Source organism: Plectropomus leopardus, chromosome 12, assembly GCF_008729295.1.
Source record: "Plectropomus leopardus isolate mb chromosome 12, YSFRI_Pleo_2.0, whole genome shotgun sequence".
In the NCBI taxonomy this organism is placed as follows: Eukaryota; Metazoa; Chordata; class Actinopteri; order Perciformes; family Serranidae; genus Plectropomus; species Plectropomus leopardus.
Window position 1 is genome coordinate 27,761,330 of NC_056474.1, and position 22,395 is coordinate 27,783,724.

At 41.2% G+C, this 22,395-nt stretch overlaps 1 protein-coding gene across 1 annotated transcript in view; it reads left to right on the forward strand.

Annotated features, from left to right (window-relative positions):
• ctnnd2b (catenin (cadherin-associated protein), delta 2b) overlaps positions 1–22,395 on the forward strand; it is a 161,759-nt gene that overhangs the window by 87,000 nt on the left and 52,364 nt on the right. The window contains exons 11-12 of the mRNA XM_042497886.1: positions 2,736–2,792; positions 19,772–19,904. Coding sequence (XP_042353820.1) covers positions 2,736–2,792; positions 19,772–19,904 — 190 coding nt within the window. The remainder of the gene's footprint in view (positions 1–2,735; positions 2,793–19,771; positions 19,905–22,395) is intronic.

The window sequence follows — 22,395 nt, forward strand, 5'->3', positions numbered from 1 at the left end:
AGCTCCGGCATCATCGGTGCTTCCAGCATCCACACATCTGCACTGCTACATTCAAAGGACTGACCTGTGATGCATGGCATTTTCACAACATGCACACTCAGTGCTAGCACTGGATGAATGACACAGCTCTATCAGAGGAGCCTGTCGTCCACATTGAGTTAAAGGGAGGGTCGCCCAAGATTATAATTGTGCAGGAACATTCTGATCCAGCAGCTGTCAGGGTTTTCTGTTCTGCAGCTCAACTAAGAATAGTTCAAAAAAGCATGTGATTATCTCATATTAGTGTAAAAGAATCCCACAAAGAAACCAAAACCATCAATGTGCAAGTCCATCTCTCAATACTAATGGCACTTAGCCCCAAGCCTGTTTGTTCCTACTAAAGACATATTTATAGTGCATTTGTTGGGGAGTATTTTCAGCTGCGGATTAAACCTAATTTGGTGGTTACTTTCAGCACTAGGGTGATGTATATGGGACTGAGATAAACTACAGAGCCCATAAAGGTCTATGGCACAGAGGCATATGATATATAATTTCTAGGAGATGTAGAAAATTTACAGGAAATGCTTATAAATAAGCAGTGTTGCAAATTTACAAATCCTTGGATGGCAAAGGAATGGCCTGCCTTACAAGGTACAAGGTAGATTTATTTATTTATTTATTTTAAGCGTAGTTTAGGAAAAAAATGAAATTAAATTTGACCTGAAATCCTGCTGCATCTTTTTGGCATCAAAGGAGGAATTGAGGAGTCTCACAGCCTGGGGAAAGAAGCTGCTCCACAGTCTGGTGCTTCGTCAGCAAACCTTACCTTACTCTGTCTCTGACTGGTTTAATATGATGTTCATACCGTAACTCTCTCTTGCCTGACCCGAACCAATCCAACCACTGACGGTAACAAGTACTAGCCACTCATATAGAGTAGGGCAGGTCATTCCCTCACTATACTAGGATTTACATGTTTGCATTGGTGAAGCTACTTTGAAAGCATAGCTTTGCAAGCTACCAATTACTTCACAGTAGAAGAGGTTGAACTACAGCAAAGCTACCATACATATCTAGTTTGGTTAACTAAAGCTACCTTAGAAAAGGTAGTCCAAAAATATCAATTAAAAATGTACATGGAACACAAAATTTCGACAAAATGCTATTTAAAAGCACAAAACTCACTTTCATTGGCAAAATGCAAGAAATGTCAGCTTTGGTTTTCATATGCGATTTCCATCAGTCGAACACTTTGCTTCAGAATCTAGAGTCCAGGTATGGAGATTGCACGCAGCAAGATTCTCAATTGGCCAGGTAACTTTTAAAATAGCATGCAACAACTTCTCAGAATATTTGTCAAAAAAAAAGAAAAAGAAAAAGAAAACAAAACAAACAACAACAACAACAAAAAAAGGATAATCAATACTAATGGCTACTTGTGGCAAAATGGGGTGCAATTACAGTTGAGAAGCAACTTTCTTCTTTTATGGTCCAAAAGTGTTTGTAGTTTCAGAATTTAATTGCATTAGAAATGTTAAAAATTAACTACACTAATCACTAAACAGACATGAATATATAGTAGTTGAAGCAAGCTACTCCAAAATGTAGTTTAACTACTGGTTTAATTACAAGTATTTCACTACCCCCAACACTGGTAGAGATAAGAGATAATCCTTTATTATTCCCACAGTGGGGAAATTTGCAAGAGATGAGATCAATTCATGTTGGTTTTGGTCTTTTCTTGGGATTTGTTGAGAACAAAAAAAAAAAAAAGACACCCACCGTATTCTTTAAACAAACATGCTCAGCTTTTTGGATATTGGCCCATTGGTTAACGTAGCTGTTCAGTGCTAGCACCACAATGATTAGACAGTCACATTACATTTTCCTTCATGCTTTACTCAGGTATAATCTGTGTGTAGTCTATGAAGATGTGATACATCAAAACAAGAAACATATTTAGAACACTGAACTTTTAAGGATTCAACTTAAAGAGATTTTGAAAATGGATTCACCGAGTTTGAGAGATGAATTACTGCTTCATTTTTTTCTTCTTTTTTCTATTGAAACAGTTTTATGTGAGCAAACATTTATTCATCATTTGCCACCACCTCAGTTAATGCGAGAAAAAGTAGTTGCTTAAAATATACTGTATATGTAGATATTTTGTATCTTGGTTAAATTTACACATAACACATTACACATAACAGGCTTAGCAGCTTAGCTTGTCATTTACTCACCATTTAGCTTTACTGGTACAAGTCCTGCTTTTCAGAGATAAAGCTTGTCATTTTCAGACACACAAAACAAATTGAAATAAATTACGCATGAAGGATTTTGCCATCTATATTCAACAGCTAGGTTGACTAACAGGCCAACGTTGTCCTCACTGTCTGAAAGTACTCTGAGAATTGGCTCTGCAATCTAGATCTGAATGTTTAAAACCATCCTGTTCAGTGTGGAAGATGCACACAACAAGGCTGTGCCCAGTTTGTTCACTCCGAAGACCCTCTCTTTACCCGACATATCCACCATCTCCCCACCACCCGCTCTATGTGCATGTCCTCCACCCTGCCCACCTTCTCCACCATTTGCCTGATAACCAAATGTTGAGAGAGAAAGACGAGTCTAGTGGCTACCTCTTGATTTCTATTTACTAATCATCACAATTCTGACGGTTATTGATTAATTTGTTGCCAGACAGCCAACAAATACCTCTCTCTTGTTTCTCTCTGCCTGTCCCCCCTCGATAGGTACGACCCCGAATTCCTTGTGTGGAATCAAAATCAAGCCGAGCAAAGAATGACAAAGTAATCCAACTATTTATTTATACTTACACATTCTGTCTATCTATCTTACCTTTGTCTCATTCACTGAATCTTTCCATCTTCTCTATATGACACCAGTATCAGACGCAGATGTTAATGTTAATGGCCACATGACATTTCCCATTTGTACTGTCACCCATGTAGTTCTCTACTAAACAGGGACCACTTTTATTTGATATGGATTCTAAATTGGAGACTCAGAGGACTGGCTTTCAAATGCACTACATTATGTCATTGCATGACATCAGAATGACATCCTCTTTGAAAACACTAAGAAAGAAGTCTAATGACAAATTTCTTGAACTAATGACATTACTGATTGATTTTTTGCAAATTGTTGCAATATGGCTTATCAGAGCCTCTGTTTTTAGATTGGTAATATTCCTCATTCTCTCCTTTGGCTATCCACCCATCCCTCCATCCATTTATCTATCTGTTGATTTATTTGGTCATTCATTTGTCTCCATTGTCTGTCTGTCATGGTGATTTTTGAACGTGCTCTGTGGAGGTTGTATTCGTGTAGCTTTCCCAGTTTTTTGGCACCGGATTTTGATTCTGGAGTCAGTGGTATTGATCTTCTCATCTCCACCAAAAAACAGAAAATGCTTATTTGGTAGTCTGTCTTAGTTATTTTGTTGCTGGCTCTTGTCTGATTTTAGTGGAATCAAGATTTTATTTTGTCCATAAATCAATATTTTCAATTCGACAACCTGCTACACTGGCTAAGAAAAGTAGCAAGACATATATCATTAGCCAACAACAATGGCAGAAACACAATACTGGGTGCCATGGTCCAAAGTTCTCTGCTACTATTAATGCTTGCAGAAACACAGCGTTAGCTAACAGTAGCAGCATAGACATAGCTTCATCCAACAATGAATTTATTGGCAGCAACAAAATGTTTGCTAACAATTGATGAAATGCCCTAAAAACTTGAGTAGGTATAGTTGCGGCTGGAGCAGCTACTTGAACCACCAACCAGCTATATCATTCACCCTCTTTCAGCCCACAATTAGCCCCCTTTGCTCCTTAAAAGCAGAAGCAAAAAACCTTGAGAAAATGCTATGTTAGCGTTTAGCTAGCTATGGTTAGAGTTACGTCTCGTTACTTATAAGGTAAGTCACATCTTTATGTATAATTAAGACAGTAAAAGGATAAATTGGATTATTGCTACATTTGGCCTCATATTGAGTCACTAAGAGTTTGCATTGTAACAGAGTTCACCTAAGCGTGCTGTTGTGGGTTTGTATACACGTGATGAGCATGGTTTGCAGGGGGTGTCTGATGTAAATAGAATGTTGCTGCAGCTATACATGTATGGCGCAAAAAACTTGGTATTTCACCTAGGGGGCAAAACATTACATCTTGCCTGATTTACATGTATTTTTTTAAAATTCAGTTTTAGTTATGTTGTCGTTTTGAGAAAAAAAGTCATTAACAAATGTTTTTTTGTTATCAAAATTTACACTGGGCTTGTCTCATCCTCCACAAAGTGACCCACGGTAACACTCAGACACCTTGATGAAATGTAAAGATTATAGACTGTGGGGGTAGAAATAAAATGAAATAACTAAAATTATTTATTGCACCGACGCTGTCTGAATCAGCATAGTCAACAGATAAAAACTGAAGGAGTGTGGTCATTTCCACCATCTGCAGCTGGCTCCCTAATGATACCTTTATCCCGTAAAAGCCTCAAACAAACATCATTTCGCTGATTTTATCAAACCGCTCACTGACAATCTGGCAAATCAAGGCACGTTACTGTGGAGACAGCCTCTTATGTACTCCAACGCATTTCCTCCTTCAGGCTGCCAATAATTTATGGAAATGTTCCCGCTAACACGTAGAAAGATTTGTGCTAGACAGGATCCGACCCGATTGTAAAAGTGCCTCATTTTATTTCATGCTCATAAGCACAGCGAGAAGCTCTGATCCATATTCAGTCACCGGGTTGAGATGAACTCCGTGTGGTGTGTGTGTGTTTCTCAGCTCTGCCTGACATCTTCTGACCTTTCGTTCATCTCTTCCAGCCTCAGTGGGCCAGTCAGTCAGCCATGCCATCACACCCTCAAAGACACACACAAATACACACACATTGTCTGGGTAACGCACACACTTTTCTTTTTATTTCTCTAATTTTCTCATTGCCGCAGTCTTTTTTTCTCCTTCTATTCATTCCTTTGCTCACTCTAACCTCCTTCACACATTGAGGCCAAGGTGGGTCAGACTATTACTGGTTTTATGTGTGTTGATTGGGTTCACAGTTCAGTTTCATATTTCTGTATGCAAGCATGTGAAGTGCTTGTTCATCTAATAGAGTAATACGTTTTTCTAACATTTCCATTTGTCCACATGTTGCAGTAGTGACCCATCTAACCCTCGCTGCCAATCAGTGAATGCAAAACAGTGTTTCACTGCTGCTTGTCCTGTGCAGTCAAGTTAAAAAGAAAGAAAGAACTATTGAGAGGGTAAACGCTAAAACAAACGTTAACAACAGAAATTCTTGATTTACAAGTTTGCAGACTTCTTGCTCTGTAAGACACAGTAACCGTATATTTATAATCACTTCTTGTAAAAAAAATAAGACTTTTCCTTAAAATTTGTTTGCCTTTCTGTTATGTCTTTTATTCAATGTTGGAGTTAAGTTTGTGTACTAAAAGGTTTCATCATTAGGCTGCATGCGAGCAACCACACACAGTCAGTCACTATGTTACAACAGACTACACACAACTAATATGGTAAATACCTGTGATTTAAGTACTGCTTAGCAAAGAACAGATGACAGGTGTCCGTCTGGAGAGAGAGAGACAAATAAGAGCTGATAAAGACAAACAGAGAGAACTCACGCTACAACATCATTGCAAGTACAATTGCATGGACTGTTGAGTTTATCCAGTGTTGTCCATCATTAATCAGCCACTGTGCTAATTACTGTATCAGCCCAACTTATTGTAGACAGATCCCTGGTGGTGTTTTGCTGCGTTTTGCTACGAGATCAGTTTGTTTTGTGATACTAAATAATACAACACTGGGCTCTTTTCTATTCCCGTTCTCTATAAATACACAGTTGTGTTTTGTTGTTAATCAGCCACCTGAAGTTGTCAGATATCCTGCTGAAGAATGAATGCAGTGAGTCAGCACCCTCCTCGATTTATTTTTGACTTCTTATAGTCCCACAGCATTTCATTCCTCTTCTTCTGTCACTTTACTCTGCAGGTTTACCCTACCTGTCTGTCCGTATTTCTGCCTTTCTATCAGGGAATGACTCATCAGACGCATCTCCATCCCCCCACCTCAGATTTGCCCCCCCCCCCACACACACACACACACCTGTGCTAATTACTGTATCAGCCCAACGGGGGGAAAAAAGAAAGAAGACAAGTGAGATGAAAAGGAAGAAAAGGAAAGTGAAAAAGACGAAAAAGAAAAGAAACAAACCTATTGGTTGAGGGTTTTTATGGTTTAGGGGTTGGTAAAAAACGCCTCTTTTTTTTTTACTAAAAACAAACGTTAAAAAAAAAAAAAAAAAAAAAAAAAAAAAAAAAAAAAAAAAAAAAAAAAAAAAAAAAAAAAAAAAAAAAAAAAAAAAAAAAAATAACAGGAAAAACAGGAATAAAAATTCCTCTTTTCTTTGATTCCAAGGTTTTTTTTTTTCGGCAGACTCTTTTTGTCTCTGGTAAGATTAATAAAGGATTTACATTTATTATTAAAAGAAAAAAGATGAAAAGCAAAACACAGTAACCGTATTCTATTATAATCATTCTTGTAAAAAAAAAAAATAAAAAAAAAAAAAAAAAAAATAATAATATAAAAAAAAAATTTAAGACTTTTTCCTTTCCTTAAAATTTGTTTTTGCCTTTCTGTTTATGTCTTTTTGTTTATTCAATTGTTGATGTTGTGTTAATGTTGTGGACCTTTAAAGAGTTTAGTGTTTGTTACTAAAATGGTTTTCTTCATCTTAGGCTTTCTTGCAATTGCGAGGCAGGCAACCAACTAATATGGGTAAAATACCTGGTGTTGATTTAAGAAGAGTACTACTGCTTAGCACAGACAGATGACACATAAGAAAGAACAGTATGATGACAGGTGTTTTTTGTTAGTCCGTCTGGAGGAGAGGAGAGTGAGAGAAGAGACAGGAGGGGGATGGAGAGAGAGGACGAGATCTGGATTTGAGACGAGAGACAAAATTGGGATCGGACGGAGGAGAGAATGGAGGAGAGGAGAGAGGTGGGCTGGAGAGCGGAGATGAGGGAAGAAGAGAGAGAGAGAGAAGAGGGGAGTTTCTCTGGAGAGAGGCGAGAGAGGAGGAGAGAGAGAGAGAGACACAGAGAAGGGAGAGAGAGAACGATAAGAGAGAGTGAGAAGAAGGAGGGAGAGAAGAGATGGAAAGAGAGGAGAGAAGGATGTTGGAGAGACAGAGAGAGGAGGGAATGAGAGTAGAGACAAAGGGAGAGGGAGAGAGGGAGGGATGAGTGAGAGAGAGGAACGGAGAAGAGGAGAGACGAGAGACAGAGGAGAGAGAAGGGACCAGGAGAGAGGAGAGAGAAGAGGGAGGGCGGGGGAGAGGGAGAGAGAATCGGCGGTGGGAGAGAGAGAGAGACATGAGGAGGGACGAGATTGAGAGGAGACAAGTAGAGGTTTAGTGTGGAAGACGAGAGAAGAGACAGAGGAGGGAGAGTGAGAGAAGAGACATGACGATGAGAGAGACAAATAATAGAGATGTTAAAATTACTGTATACAGCCCAAACTTTATTGTAGACAGATCCCTGGTGGTGTTTTGCTGCGTTTTGCTATGAGATCAGTTTGTTTTGTGATACTAATATAATATAACACTGGGCTCTTTTTCTATTCCCGTTCTCTATAAATACACAGTTGTGTTTTGTTGTTAATCAGCCACCTGAAGTTGTCAGATATCCTGCTGAAGAATGAATGCAGTGAGTCAGCACCCTCTCGATTTATTTTTGACTTCTTATAGTCCCACAGCATTTCATTCCTCTTCTTCTGTCACTTTACTCTGCAGGTTTACCCTACCTGTCTGTCCGTATTTCTGCCTTTCTATCAGGGAATGACTCATCAGACCCTCTCCACCCCCCCACCCCAGATTTGCCCCCCCCCCCACACACACACACACACACACACACACACACACATACACAAAGAGACACAGATATACCCAACACAAATCGCATAGTTCGCTTTCTGGTTTCAAATCGTTCTGTTCCCCAAAAATCCTGACTCACAGGAAACCCTTTCAGCCAGATATAGCAATGAGCATCATCAGCCTGCAGCTCTTACATTACAGCACCTCACCCTGCTTTCTCAATACATAATTCATATATAGTTTATTCATTTACTGGGTTTAATTGTTGGTTTGCCTGCATGTCGTATTGTGGTGTAAATGTTTTGGCTATGGGTAACACAATTGTGCACACACACACACATTCGCACACCTAGACAAGTGGTGATGCGAGATAGCCCACCTGGCTGGTTGGGAACAAAGAGTGGATTGAAACTTTGTCAGTACTTTGTCCCAGTCCAGTGAGTCGCCAAATGAAACGTTCAGCTCTCCTGTGAGGGATTTCAGACTCACACACAGATACACACATGCATATACACACTTACATACGCACATTTTTGGTGACAGGAAATTTGTGAGTAAATATGTTTCCCACATATAAGTTGCAAACCAAAAACTGGCTTTATAGGAAAAAACAGGCAAAACGAGAAATTAAAGAAAGTATATGGGAAAGAAAAAACAAAAAAAAAACCATTTGGATCAGTAATTTAAGTTCCTTGCAGTGACAATATCTTTCTGTCAAAAACAAAAAGTATAAGAAAATTAACTCAAAATTATCCATTTTCTTCTGCTTATCCGGGGTCGGGTCGCGGGGGCAGCAGCCTAAGCAGGGAAGCTCAGACTTCCCTCTCCCCGGCCGCTGCGTCCAGCTCTTCCCGGGGGATCCCGAGGCGTTCCCAGGCCAGCTGTGAGACATAGTCTCTCCAGCGTGTCCTGGGTCTTCCCCGGGGCCTCCTACCGGTGGGACGTGCCCTGAACACCTCACCAGGGAGGCGTCCTGGAGGCATCCTAATTAGATGCCCGAGCCACCTCATTTGGCTCTTCTCAACGCGGAGGAGCAGCGGCTCTACTCCGAGCTCCTCCCGGATGACCGAGCTTCTCACCCTATCTCTAAGGGAGAGCCCAGCCACCCTATGGAGGAAGCTCATTTCGGCCGCTTGTACCCACAATCTTGTTCTTTCGGTCACTACCCAAAGCTCGTGACCATAGGTGAGGGTAGGAACGAAGTTCGACCAGTAAATCGAGAGCTTTGCCTTTCGGCTCAGCTCCCTCTTCACCACGACAGATCGGTGCAGTCCGCATTATTGCAGATGCTGCACCGATCTCCCGCTCCATTCTTCCCTCACTCGTGAACAAGACCCCGAGGTACTTAAACCCCTCCACTTGGGGCAGGATCTCGTCCCCAATCCAGAGGGGGCACTTCACCCTTTTCCGGCTGAGAACCATGGCCTCAGATTTGGAGGTGCTGATTCTCATCCCGGCCGCTTCACACTCGGCTGCGAACCGATCCAGTGAGAGTTGGAGGTCACAGCCCGATGAAGCCAACAGGACCACATCATCTGCAAAGAGCAGAGACCCAATCCTGAGGTCACCAAACCAGACCCCCTCAACACCGTGGCTGCGCCAAGAAATTCTGTCCATAAAAGTTATGAACAGAATCGGTGACAAAGGGCAGCCCTGGTGATAGAGGAGCCCACTCCCGAGTCCTTAGGCCCTGCTTCCTCACCGGAAGGCATGTCGGTGGGATTGAGTAGGTCTTCGAAGTATTCCTTCCACCGATCCACAATGTCCCGAGTCGTGGTCAGCAGCGCCATACACAGTGTTGACAGGAGACTGCTTCCCCCTCCTGAGACGCCGGATGGTGGTCCAGAACCTCTTGGAAGCTGTCCAGAAGTCGTTCTCCATGGCTTCACCAAACTCCTTCCACGCCTGGGTTTTTGCCTCGGCGACCGCCGCAGCTGCATTCTGCTTGGCCTGTTGGTACCTGTCTGCTGCCCCAGGAGTCCCACAGGCCAAAGTGGCCCGACAGGACTCCTTTTTCAGCTTGACGGCACCCCTTACTGCTGGTGTCCACCAGCGGGTTCGGATGTTGCCGCCCCGACAGGCACCGACCACCTTACGGCCACAGCACCGGTCGGCCGCCTCAGCAATGGAGGCACAGAACATGGCCCACTCAGACTCAATGTCCCCAGCCTCCCCCGGGACATGGTTGAAACTCTCCCGGAGGTGGGAGTTGAAGCTCCTTCTGACGGGAGACTCTGTCAGACATTCCCAGCAGACCCTCACAATGCGTTTGGGTCTGCCAGGTCTGACCGGCGTCCTCCCCCACCATCGGAGCCAGCTCACCACGAGGCGGTGATCAGTTGACAGCTCCGCTCCTCTCTTCACCCGAGTGTCCAAGATATACGGCCACAAGTCCGACGATACGACTACAAAGTCGATCATTGAACTGCAGCCTAGGGTGTCCTGATGCCAAGTGCGCATATGGACACCCTTACGCTTGAACATGGTGTTCGCTATGGACAATCTGTGGCGAGCACAGAAGTCCAATAACAAAACACCACTCGGGTTCAGATCGGGGGGCCATTCCTCCCAATCATGCCCCTCCAGGTCTCACTGTCGTTGCCAACGTGAACGAGGGAGTCCCCATAAGGAGCACTCTCCAGCACCCCCTCTAAGGACTCCAAAAAGGGTGGATACTCTGAACTGCTGTTTGGACCATAGGCACAAACAACAGTCAGGATCCGTCCCCCAACCCGAAGGCGGAAGGAGGCTACCCTCTCATTCACCGGGTAAACTCCAACGTACAGGCACTGAGCCGGGGGGCAATAAGTATTGCCACCCCTGCCCGGCGCCTCTCACCAGTGGCATCTCCAGAGTGGAAGAGAGTCCATCCCCTCTCGAGAAGACTGGTTCCGGAGCCCACGCTGTGTGTCGAGGTGAGGCCGACTATATCTAGTCAGAACTTCTCAACCTCGCGCACCAGCTCAGGCTCCTTCTCCGCCAGAGAGGTGACATTCCACGTCCCCAGAGCTAGCTTCTGCAGCTAAGGATCGGACCACCAAGGTCCCCGCCTTCGGCTGCCGCCCAACTCACACTGCACCCGACCCCTATGGCCCCTCCCATGGGTGGTGAGCCCACTGGCAGGAGGTCCCATGTCACCTCTTTGGGCTGTGCCCGGCTCATGGGTAAAGGCCCGGCCACCAGGCGCTCGCCATCGAGCCCCACCCCCAGGCCTGGCTCCAGGGGGGGACCCTGGTGACCCACGTCCGGGCGAGGGAAACTCAGGACCATTCATCGTATTCATCATAAGGGTCTGGTGAGCTACACTTTGTGTGGTCCCTCCCCTAGGACCTGTTTGCCATGGGTGACCCTACCAGGGGCATAAAGCCCCCGACAACTGAGCTCCTAGGATCACTGGGACATGCAAACCCCTCCACCACGATAAGGTGGTAGCTCAGGGAATTAGTGAATTTAAAAAAAAAAAAAAAATTAAAAAAGACGTGTTTGATATTCACAATTTCAATTTGTGCCATTTAAGAGTTAATGCGATTTGCGGCAATTGGTTTTGCAATGTTAGACTAGGATGGAACATGGTTACCCCTCACTTTTAAAAATCTTTGTGTGTGTGTATGTGCTAGGGATTTTAATACAGTATTATCTCAGTTTCAGTCAGTGAAACTAATTGAATGGGGTCGGTGAATTAATAATGAAGAAATTAAGCCATATTTTAAATGTATTCATGGAAGATCAGTTTTATTGTAATGTGTTTGCTAAAGATGTCACCTCATGTCACCTCTGAATATTTAAAGGATGTGGTGGAGGGTAAATGTTCCTGCCCAAATAAGTACCTAAAAAAGGAGTTGCATTATAGAGCTATTAAGCTAAAAATCCTTTGTAACTACCTTACAGTATTCTACTTTTTTTACTCACGGGGCCATGAAAATCATTGTTACGCATTTGTCATTTTTCTGTTTTCCACAACAGCAGTGCTATCCAAATATGTTGCATACTGTTGTCTTAACTACAACACTAAAACAGTGCAAACATTGCCCAAGTGAACACTTTTGCTCCAAGTTCACAGATGGCTCAGTAGTATTTGCTCATCCTGCTGTGATGTTGTCGCACAGTGTTTAGGACTGGGAGCACCATATCCTCCTGTGTTCCCTTCTCTCTGGAGGGAGAGAAACACACACACACACACACACACACACACACAGCTACACAGAGAGAGAGAGAGAGAGAGAGAGAGAGAGAGAGATGCTGAGTGAAAAGTAGTACAGCTCCAGGCTAGATTTAGTGAATGAATGAACCATTATAGTACAGCTTTCTGGGGCAGAACGCACACAGGAGAGAAGACAGACAGTCTCTTCATTTAATTTAGTTTCATTGCAACTGTAGGTAAATTCTTTTAGATTGTTAGTCTGCACTGGAATTGAGTTTAGTTTTATCGCAAAACAGCAACATATTGCACAACATGTCAACTGTATGCTCATTTTTTTCAGCATGTTGACATTAAATCTATGCTGAATGTGTACATTTGTGTGTGTGTGTGTGTGTGTGTGTGTGTGTGTGCGTGCGTGCATGTAAGCCCTCAAAGCACCGCAGCCCAAGGCCGAGGGTTGAGTTTGATCCACTGTGATGTGCCACTTTCTCTTCGGGGCTGCGACTATTCTAGGCCCTCTTTCTGTCAATGTGTGAGTGCATATGTGAGTGTGCTCTTTTTTGCGTGTTTGTGTTTATTTCTCACACAATCATGGCTCCAGTCATGTCAAAATTTGTGTGCACAGTGGTGTTTTTTCTTGTCCTGGTGTTCTGAAATTACCCATTTGCTAGGAAAAATGTTGGAACTGCAATCCACAGATGCGTTACATTCGCACATTACTATGTAGATCATGTTTGGCCTAAAACATTTACGCTTATTGGCACCAAACCACTTGAAAAGTAGGGATGATTTGGTCAAAAACACCCAGGTTTGATGCCACAAGCGCCGCTGGGAAATGATACGTTGTCTCACTCAGAACACCAAGGTTCGGTGCCACATATGGTGCGCAGAAGAGCTGCCATGTCCCGCTAAAAATACCCAGGTTTAGTGCCACAAACACCACAGAGAAATGTTGCAATGTCCTGCTATTTAGTGCCACAAATGCTGCTGGGAAATGTTGTGATGTCCTGCTGGAAACATTCAGGTTTGGTGCCACAAACTTCACTGAGAAATGCTATAATGTCCTGCTTAAAACACACGTTTGGTTACACAAATGGCGCTGGGAAATGGCGCAATTTCTCACTAAAACCACTCAGAGTCGGTGCCACAAACACAGCTGAAATTCTGCAGCGTCTTGCTAAAAACGTCCAGATTTAGTGCCACAAATACCGTTATGAAATGCCACCATGTCCCACTGAAAACAACCCTGTTCTGTGCCTAAATGGTACTGACAAAAAATTGCAATGTCCTGCTAAAAATACCCAGGTTCTGTTTCACTGTAATGGGTCTGGTAATTCCTGCAATTTCATGCTAAACACACCCTGATTAGGTGCCACAAATGCCGCTTAGAAAACGCCACCATGTCTCCTGAAAACCTCCAGATTTGGTGCCATAAATACTGTTGGGAAATTCTGTGATATCCCATTTAAACATTTCCAGGTATGGTGCACAAACACTGCCGGGAAAAGCTGCAATGTTGCAATGTTGCTGCAATGCTAAAAAACACCCAGGTTTAATGCCACAAAAAGCCCCTTGGAAATGCTGCAATGTGACGCTGACAACACCCAGATTCAGTGCCACAAATGCCACTTAGAAACATTGAGTTTCTCACTAAAATCAACTCAGTTTGGTGCCACAAATGCCGCTGAGAAATGCTACAATGTCTCGCTAACACCCAGGTTCAGGGGCACAATGAAACGCTGCAGGATCGCCAAAATCAACTTGTTATGTTTGGTAATGTCTTGAAAAATGGTCTGCAGCTCAGTGGGCATCTCATCTACATATGACACCATCCCTAACACTTCATGATAACAGTCAGCTTTTATGATATGAATATGAATAATCATCTTTGTTTGCATAGCACCTTTCATACATAAAATGCAGCTCAAAGTGCTTTACATGGGAGAGTGCTTAAAATGAAAACCTTACAATTTTTTTGAAATATAGAAAAATAAATGAATGAAATAAAAATTTTATACAACACATGGATACCATAACTCTGGAAATAATTTACAGACAGGTCAGAGATGGAAACAAATTAAAGGAATATAAGTATAAAATAATTGTTATACAACAAAAGTCAAAACAGAAAAATGCCTTTTAGCAAAGTCATTTTAGAAAGATTGATATGATCCACATGAAACAAATGTAGCGTACTTGTGTTTTGCACAACTGTTAAATGGGAACATTTAATTTTGGTTACTGGGCTGTCTGAAACATACCTGTGTGTGTTTTTGTGAGTGTGTGTGGGTGCATCAAATATTCTGTGCCAACAATTGTCCCTTGATTCAAGTGCTAACTGTCCACTCTATTATATGCATAAAGTGTGCGTCTTTGTCTATGTGTTGTCTTGTTTGTGTGCGTGTGTGTGACCTCACACTTCAAGAAGAATATGAGACAGAAATGTTGTGGGAAAAGACGAAGAGATAGAAGAAGAGACAACATGAGAGAAAAGAGTGTTTTTATAATAATTATTGTAGAGTGCTGCCAAAAGTGCCACTTTGGCCTTCAAGTAGTGTTTATTCTGTGGCCACTGATGTGCCAGTAACATCACTGTGAGTTCTTCCGATGAGTAATGGACCTGAAAAGCACTTCTGCAACCTCATTTCACCATTTCAGTAGATGGGTGTTTCAAGAAAAAGGATGGAGAAACAGTTTAGAAAACATCGGAGTTGATGGACTCATATGAAAGCTTCCTGACAGCTGCCTTCTTGTTACTAAAAAATATAACATTTACAAAGTGTGTGAGACGATTGGATATCTCTGATTATTCTGTACTAAGGGATATGTTTACTGCACCGTGATGTCGTCAGCTAGGTAAACTCAAGTTGCATTGTTAACCCTGAGTTCTAAAGCGCAGACAGAGCTTCCAATATACACATCAATATTTATCAAAAGATTTTTTTTTTTTTTTTTACTTTGCAAATGTCAAGGCAAGCATGACAAATTATGAAAACTGAACATAGTATGTTTACTTCCCACCTTCTGCTTTTTATCCTTACATTTCATTTTGCTATATTGTGCATTATTTGCTGTTAAAAAAACAGTACAGTTATAGAAGAACCATCAAAATCCTATTCTTAGAAATATATGTAGCCTAATATTTTCACTTTAAAATGTCTGAAAATAAGTAGACCTACATTATATGTTTTGTTGAGTTGTGTACTCCAAAATGTTTCTAACAATGTTCAAATCCATAGAAATCTATAGAAAAGGAAATAGATGACTTGGTTGCTCTGTAGGCTAAATAAATAAATGTAACTAAATAATGGTGGTGTAATGTATTACAATATATTTTGTATTGAATTAGTAAGTATAAAGAAGCATAAAACCAAAGTATTCAAATAAGGGACAAACCGTAGTCCTTTCTATAATTAACACATTTTTTTGTCTAGATTCCAGTTGATCAGTTTAACCCTTTCAGTTCATCGAATGATTACATAAGCAGTTGAGTCTGCCTGATAAGTGGAGCCATCTGGTTTACTAGTTATTAAAGAAGCTTCGTGTCTTCAGGCGCTGTTATCGCTGGTGCGCCACTCTCTAATTACAATGTAAGAAAAAGCCATACACACATAGCTGACAGCTCGCTCAGCCGGAACCTTAGATGTCATAGCGGCCAATTAACCCACAGGGTGACCTAAACAAGGTTATGTCATCTCTGATCATAGTTATTGAAGCGCATGTTGCTGTACGTGAATAACAACATTATGTATGTTAATGCTGCGGCCGTGCATGTGTTGTGTGGAATCTGCCTGCAGCAAGGCCGGGAAAGAAACGGAGAGAGAGGCAATGGAGTTTAAATGAGTTTTTTTAAAAAAGAGAGAAAATTGTTAAAGAGAGGGGGGATTTCAAAGAGAGAGAGAGAGAGAGAGAGAGAGAGGGAAAAATAACCTTTGAAATAATTCTCTCTTTCCTTCTCTCTTCAATTTCCCCATTTTTCAAACACTGGGTTTATCCCATTGGCCCATTATGAAACTCAGAGACAAAAGCTTTCTAATCCTGGCTCTTCTGCGCTGCCTTTGATGGCTGTGTGTGTATGCAAGTCAATGAGTGTGTATATGTGTGTGTTTGACTACTATATGTGTGTACTTGTGTGTGTGCTGTAAGCTGCATACTGAGTTGTCCTACGGCCCTCGCTGCTGTGTATGTGTGTTGCTAAAAACCTGCGATTGTTTGTGTGCGTGTGTTTAGGTTAGATTAGACTGAAGTGAAATTATCTCCACAGGGACGTGGGGCTGTTGCTGCATCAAGAATAAGATACATCAAAGAGAAATGGGTTGTACATTAGAGCAGAGCAAACAAGGCCTCTACACACAGTCCAAACTTTGCACAACTGTCAGAAAATATTGAATCAAATTTAGGCAAAAGTGTGGATTTAAAAGAGAAAAAAGAAATGTATCAAAAGAGCTTACTGAAGTAAATCACAATGATACAATAATGTGGGGAATAAATCTTTGCTCCAAACAAGAAGAAAAAAAAACAGTGCCTACTGTGAAATCAGAGAAGTTAGTTATATGTACTTTTATATGTAATTTTATGAACTAATGCAACTTAAAAATGACAAGTTTCATTAAATAAATCTTTACAAGTTTTTGGCAACTTTAGTAGACCAAGTTTACTATGCTATAAATCTGTCGTATATTCTTAGACATGTTAAGAAAACAAAACTTGATGATCTCCTAACTTAATCATTGCCAAAATCCTCGTCATGATCAAGTTAAGTCAGTGGTTTACTGAGGTTGTTAGAGAGAACAAGGCAATTTCATGTGTCATTTTTAAGTTGCAAGAACTTCACAAAATCAAGTGAATACAGCGTAATTTCAAGTAAGCTTAACTCCTAGATATAAATGATTATACTATAGATTATATATTTATAGTTACATTTCTTTAGATAGTTACTTTCCTTTTTCAGGGCAATCGGTTTGCACGATTATTTAAGTAAGAATCAATTTGTACAATTTTACAGTGCAGCTGGTCCCTAGAAACCGTCGCTGTCAAGGAAACGTGATATTCTGTTGCTCAAGGTGACAGATAATCTACATCGATAAGCCCCACCTCCCTCTCCTCCCTCTCCGATCCCTCACTGCAACTTCATTCTTGCACATCACATCTTTCTCACATTAATCATCTGTGTTTCTGCTTTCACACCCACCCTTACACACGTGTAAGGGGTTAGTTGGCTTAGTTTCGGGGTGTGTGTGTGTGTGTGTGTGTGTGTGTGTGTGCGTGCGTGCGTGCGTGCGTGCGTGCGTGCGTGCGTGCGTGCGTGCGTGCGTGCGTGTGTGTGTGTGTGTGCCCAAAGCATGCCTTTAGGCTAAAGCTCTGGTTGACCCTGGGTACACTCCAAAACCAAAGCAGCTGGGGCAGTTTGAAGAAAGGATTTATCACAGCAGGAGGAAGCTCTGATAGCACAGTGCTGTACTCTCCGATGATACTGCTGTTGTGAAACACCTCCATAACAATGCATAGATAAAGAATCCTATATGTTTAGCATCAGGGGCGCAAAAGCTGTACATGTGCCAACACTGAAAAAAATGATGACAAGGACCAGACTGTCTCTAAGTTCATGATTGTTCATTAAGATAAGATCAGATAAGCCTTTATTGATCACCAAAAGGAAAGTCAGGTGTTGCAGCACAAGGATAGAGATGTAGAGATAGAAAAAAAATTACAAGTATATACTGCAAGAGTTATTTATCCATTTCTTTGCCTTTGTGTTTATTTTTGGTGTAATACTCTTTCTGTACACTGGGTGGCAGTTACCTTGAATACGTTTTATACAGGAAAGCTAGTTAAAGCCACGCATGTATGCATGGTAGCATACAGTTTTTCGACTGTGACAGTGATGTCTTCAGATAGTGTGGCAGTAACTTAAATTTGGTACTGTTGGATTGATGATGTCTACCTGGATGCTAGGAATGTGAGCTGACGTCAATCACGTTTGCCAACATTGCAACACCCCTGATATAATGGAGAGCCTCTCTCTCTCTCTCTCTCTCTCTCTCTCCCTATATATATATATATATATATATATATATATATATATATATATATATACAATAAAAATAGAAACTGTTAAAGAGTAATTACACTTAAAGTAACAGTGCAAGCAGTATACAAACGTATCCCACGAGAGTTGTACTTGTACAAGGCTTAGGTGGTATTAATCTTTTTATACTTTAATACATTTCTGAAATTTCATCGTGGCATATGACGTATTTGTGTCTAGCACTGCCTACCCCTCACCCCACACTGGCAAGTTTGCTATGTTCTGCAAGGTTTCTTAGCATTTTCAGTCAAATGAATTAAAATATAAACTTTCAAAATGTCAAGAAAGGTAATTTACTCGTTTGTTTTTTTTTCACCGAACTATGACAAACATTAGCTTAATTGCATGTTAATTCAAAGCAAGACACACAAAACTCACCAAAACAATCTTGGTTAGTCCTGTTAGTCTTGTTAGTAAGCCCACTGTTCCAACAATTACCAACTCCGGTTTGATCAAAGTACACCCTCAATTCATCAAGTTGGATGTCCTCTCTCCCTGCAGTTGCTGACCGGCTGTTAACAGCCCTGTAACGTTATCCCCACCACTCACAATCGCCATGTTTAACAGCTCAGCAGCCTGTTCCACCTGTAGAGACTGACATTTGGTGGCATGTGATTTGCAATACATGCAATACATCTTCAGTGCAGTTTCTCAGTATGAGTCTAATAGAAAGATGCGCATCTGTATTTTTTGACATTAACGAAAATCATACCATCGTGATTTCTAAATACTCACAATGTAGAACTATGATACCATGTGTACTGTGATACCACCAACTATAACAGATTTCACCAGACAACATGGTACAATATGGTGTGGGATATACAGTTAAACTCTCATTGAGCCTGTAAAGGCCAAGGGCTTATGGGAAATGGTCTTGTTAAAGGCCAATAGAAGCAACTGGAATAAACGCTGATATTGTATTAACATTGATACATGTTGAGAAAGTTGAGAAAAGCTCTGTCCTAATGTTGTATTTTTAGTCATTAGAATATTAAAATTGGATTTTGTGAGGTTTTGCCTCTTCTCAAACAGAATCTCGGAGTTCCAGTGTCACTTCAGCTTTGTAACAGACTGTATTTTTCTAGAAAGGCTTTTCATTTCAGGTTTTAGTATCTTGGTAAGAGCATTAGGGAGGTCGGACAGTGATGTTGAGTGATAAGGCCTGGCTCACAGTCGGCATTCCAGTTCATCCCGAAGGTGTTGACTAAGATAAGATAGTACTTTATTAATCCTGAAGGAAATTCTTTTGCCAGACGTTGGTCAGAATTACAATAACAGAGTAGAGTACTACATATGTAAGCGTAAAGCGAACACAAGTGCCTCAGGTTGAGTTTAGAGTGGCCCCCTAAACTGTTTTTTTTTTTTTTTAATTCAAAGATAATTTAAACTCAGCATATATGTACAGATCTGTGTGTTTAATGTGTCATTCCTTCTTTTTTCTCTCTTTCATTTATCACCAACCTTGATTTTTGTCTGTCTTCCTTTTTCTCCTGTGCGCATTTTAAATCTTGATTAGAGAGACAAGCTGCCAAGTGACTGCCTCAGCTACACACTCACATACACACAAATCTAGTTCTGCACACATGAAAACATACTGTATTGTCTTTGTGTGTTTGCCTCTGTAGGGAGTTTGGCTGGAGGGATCCAGAGCTGCCGGAGGTGATCCAGATGTTGCAACATCAGTTCCCATCAGTCCAGTCCAATGCTGCTGCCTACCTCCAGCACCTCTGCTTTGGAGACAACAAGATCAAATCTGAGGTATTGATCACTTAAGAGAAACCACACCAAGAGAGGGGAGACCTCCAGACACAGAGCATTGATTTCCAAAACTCTGCTTGGCCCTAACTCACCCTGTTTCTTATATATACACACAGATACACATACAAACATGAAGGCATACTTTGGCTCTTATTTAGAGTTAGGGACTTCCAGTAACAAGTGAATTCAGTCCAAACATGCACACAAAAATATACTTCCACGCTTTTCTCTCGAGTGTGCAGATAGGAATGCAGATACTGTAGAGTTTGATTTTTTTGCTGAAGTTTTGTAAGTTCAGCAGAACATTGTTTCTGGAGAGGTACGCTGCTGTTTAGTTTTTCAAGTGGGATTTTTCAGTGTTTCGAGTACCACAGGCAAGATTCCAGGGGACCAGGGTGCTTAACAAAGGGTGAGTGGGTGAGTGTGTTTGCTTGCCTGAAAATGTTTTTGATGGTCACGCAACAGACCAATGGAAAAAGAATACAACAACATTTTTGCAGTGCTTTATGCCACAGGGTCCTTGGGCCAATTGCAGTTATATAATGACGGGGTTTGCAGCAGGTCTTTCTCTTTACAGATCTGGCAATATAAATCCAGCAATCTGTAGAATATTTTTATGTTGATAATATAAATGCCAAATACTATATATCCTTTAGGTATACCTGGACCCTATTTTACCATGTTTTTGTTTCTTAGTGACAAAAGCTATGTTGAAGGACGTCTTGAAGTTGTGGTCTTCACAGTGCATAACTGATTGGCAGCACACTACAAGATATTTCACCAGGAGGAATCCCAAATTATGTCATTTGATTCTCGGGTCGTTCCTTTTAGGAAATAGCCCCAGCATTGCTGTCACCAAACCCACCAGATTCCATTTAAATAAATAGTAATTTAACATGTGAAGAGCCAGCATATTTCCACATGTTAGTGGTTGAATTAAGGGTTTATTTCAACCAAATAAGAGTTGGTGCTTGTTGAAACAGTGGAGAGACAAACCAGGATGTCTTTTGTAAGTTTTGGTTTGTTTCTGACGACTTTGAAGTATGTTTAGGCTAAAAACAAAATAGCTTTTTATTTAAATGGAATCTGGTGGGTTTGAGACTGCTGATGTTGGGGATGTTGATCAAAAAGGATATTACTCTTAAACAAAAAGGCCTATATCTGTAGGGTTCCTTTCTGTAATGTTAGAATAACAATCTAAGTCTGTCAGTGGTAAAAATGAACTACTTTGGTGGGATAAAAATTGAAGGTGTGAACTTGCCCAGAGTGGTTACATTGCAGACTGACTTTTACTTCTAAAAATACTTCCTCCCAATGGTCATATAGATGTAAAAAAAATAATGGTGAAATAGAGTCCAGGATCGAAAATAACAAAGTGTACATTTATGTTGTTTCAGCTAATTTGATCTTTGTCAAAGATTGAAGAGCTCTTTATCCCAGAATGCATGCAAAAAGTCTTTGTTAATGTGGGCCAATCAACACATGTATAGTGTCACACATTGTGAATGTTAAGATGCTGGATAGTCAGGTTGTAAATTTGTCCAACTTGTTTTATTGTAATCTTGCTGCCTTTTTGCAAACATAAAGAGAGTCATTTCTGTTGCATTGCCTGAACAGTAAAAGATTTGGCCTGTCTTTGTTAAAGGAGAGACTCTGCCCCACGTGTGCGGCTGCCTTAGCTTCGCCAAACTCCACATTAGACAGCATTAACTACTCATTACGCACACTTAACCCAACCCCGAGCACAGCCCTGTTCCTGCAGTCTATCCCCCTGTCCTTTAGGGCTGGCATCACTCAGTGTCTCTGAGAAAACAGCTCTGTCTGTCTCTTCAATGTCAACTCAATTCAGCTCAATTCCACTTTATTAATCCCCATGGAGACGATGGATTTGAGGGCAAACAAAGTTCTTCAAACAGCAATCAACCAACAGGCATTAAAGATAGAGTGGGAGAGAGAGAGACGGATGTGGAAGATGACTGATGTTGAAATTGTGTTGAAGAATGAAGTATGGTAGTATTTAGAGCAGGGTTGCCAAAACCTCACCCCACGGGCCAGATTGTTTTTTGCCCTTGAGAGAGATGCCTGGATGGTGAAATAATAGACGGGATGCTGAGGGATATGCATATGGCCCACTGCCTGTTCAGTCTCCCAGCACCGGATGCACTGTAAAGATTAGTCACTGCTTCTGTGTCACTAAGGCAAGACAAGACTGAGACAGTTACCTAATAGTGATTTTGGTTTTATTTATAAGAGTTTAAATTCATTTCTGTTCTGTTTTTCTCTTTTTGATATCATGATTGAGTCAACCCCTTTGGGTTTTTAATATTATCAAATCAGAATAAGCAATTGTAAGACAGTCCCTTGGCCCTTGTGATGAGCATTTTTACAGTACTTTACAGATAAATAATCCAAAACAATGATACCTATTTTATAGATAAATCAATGTTAACCCTTAGGGCCTACTTTGATATTACACACACTTGTATTGCTC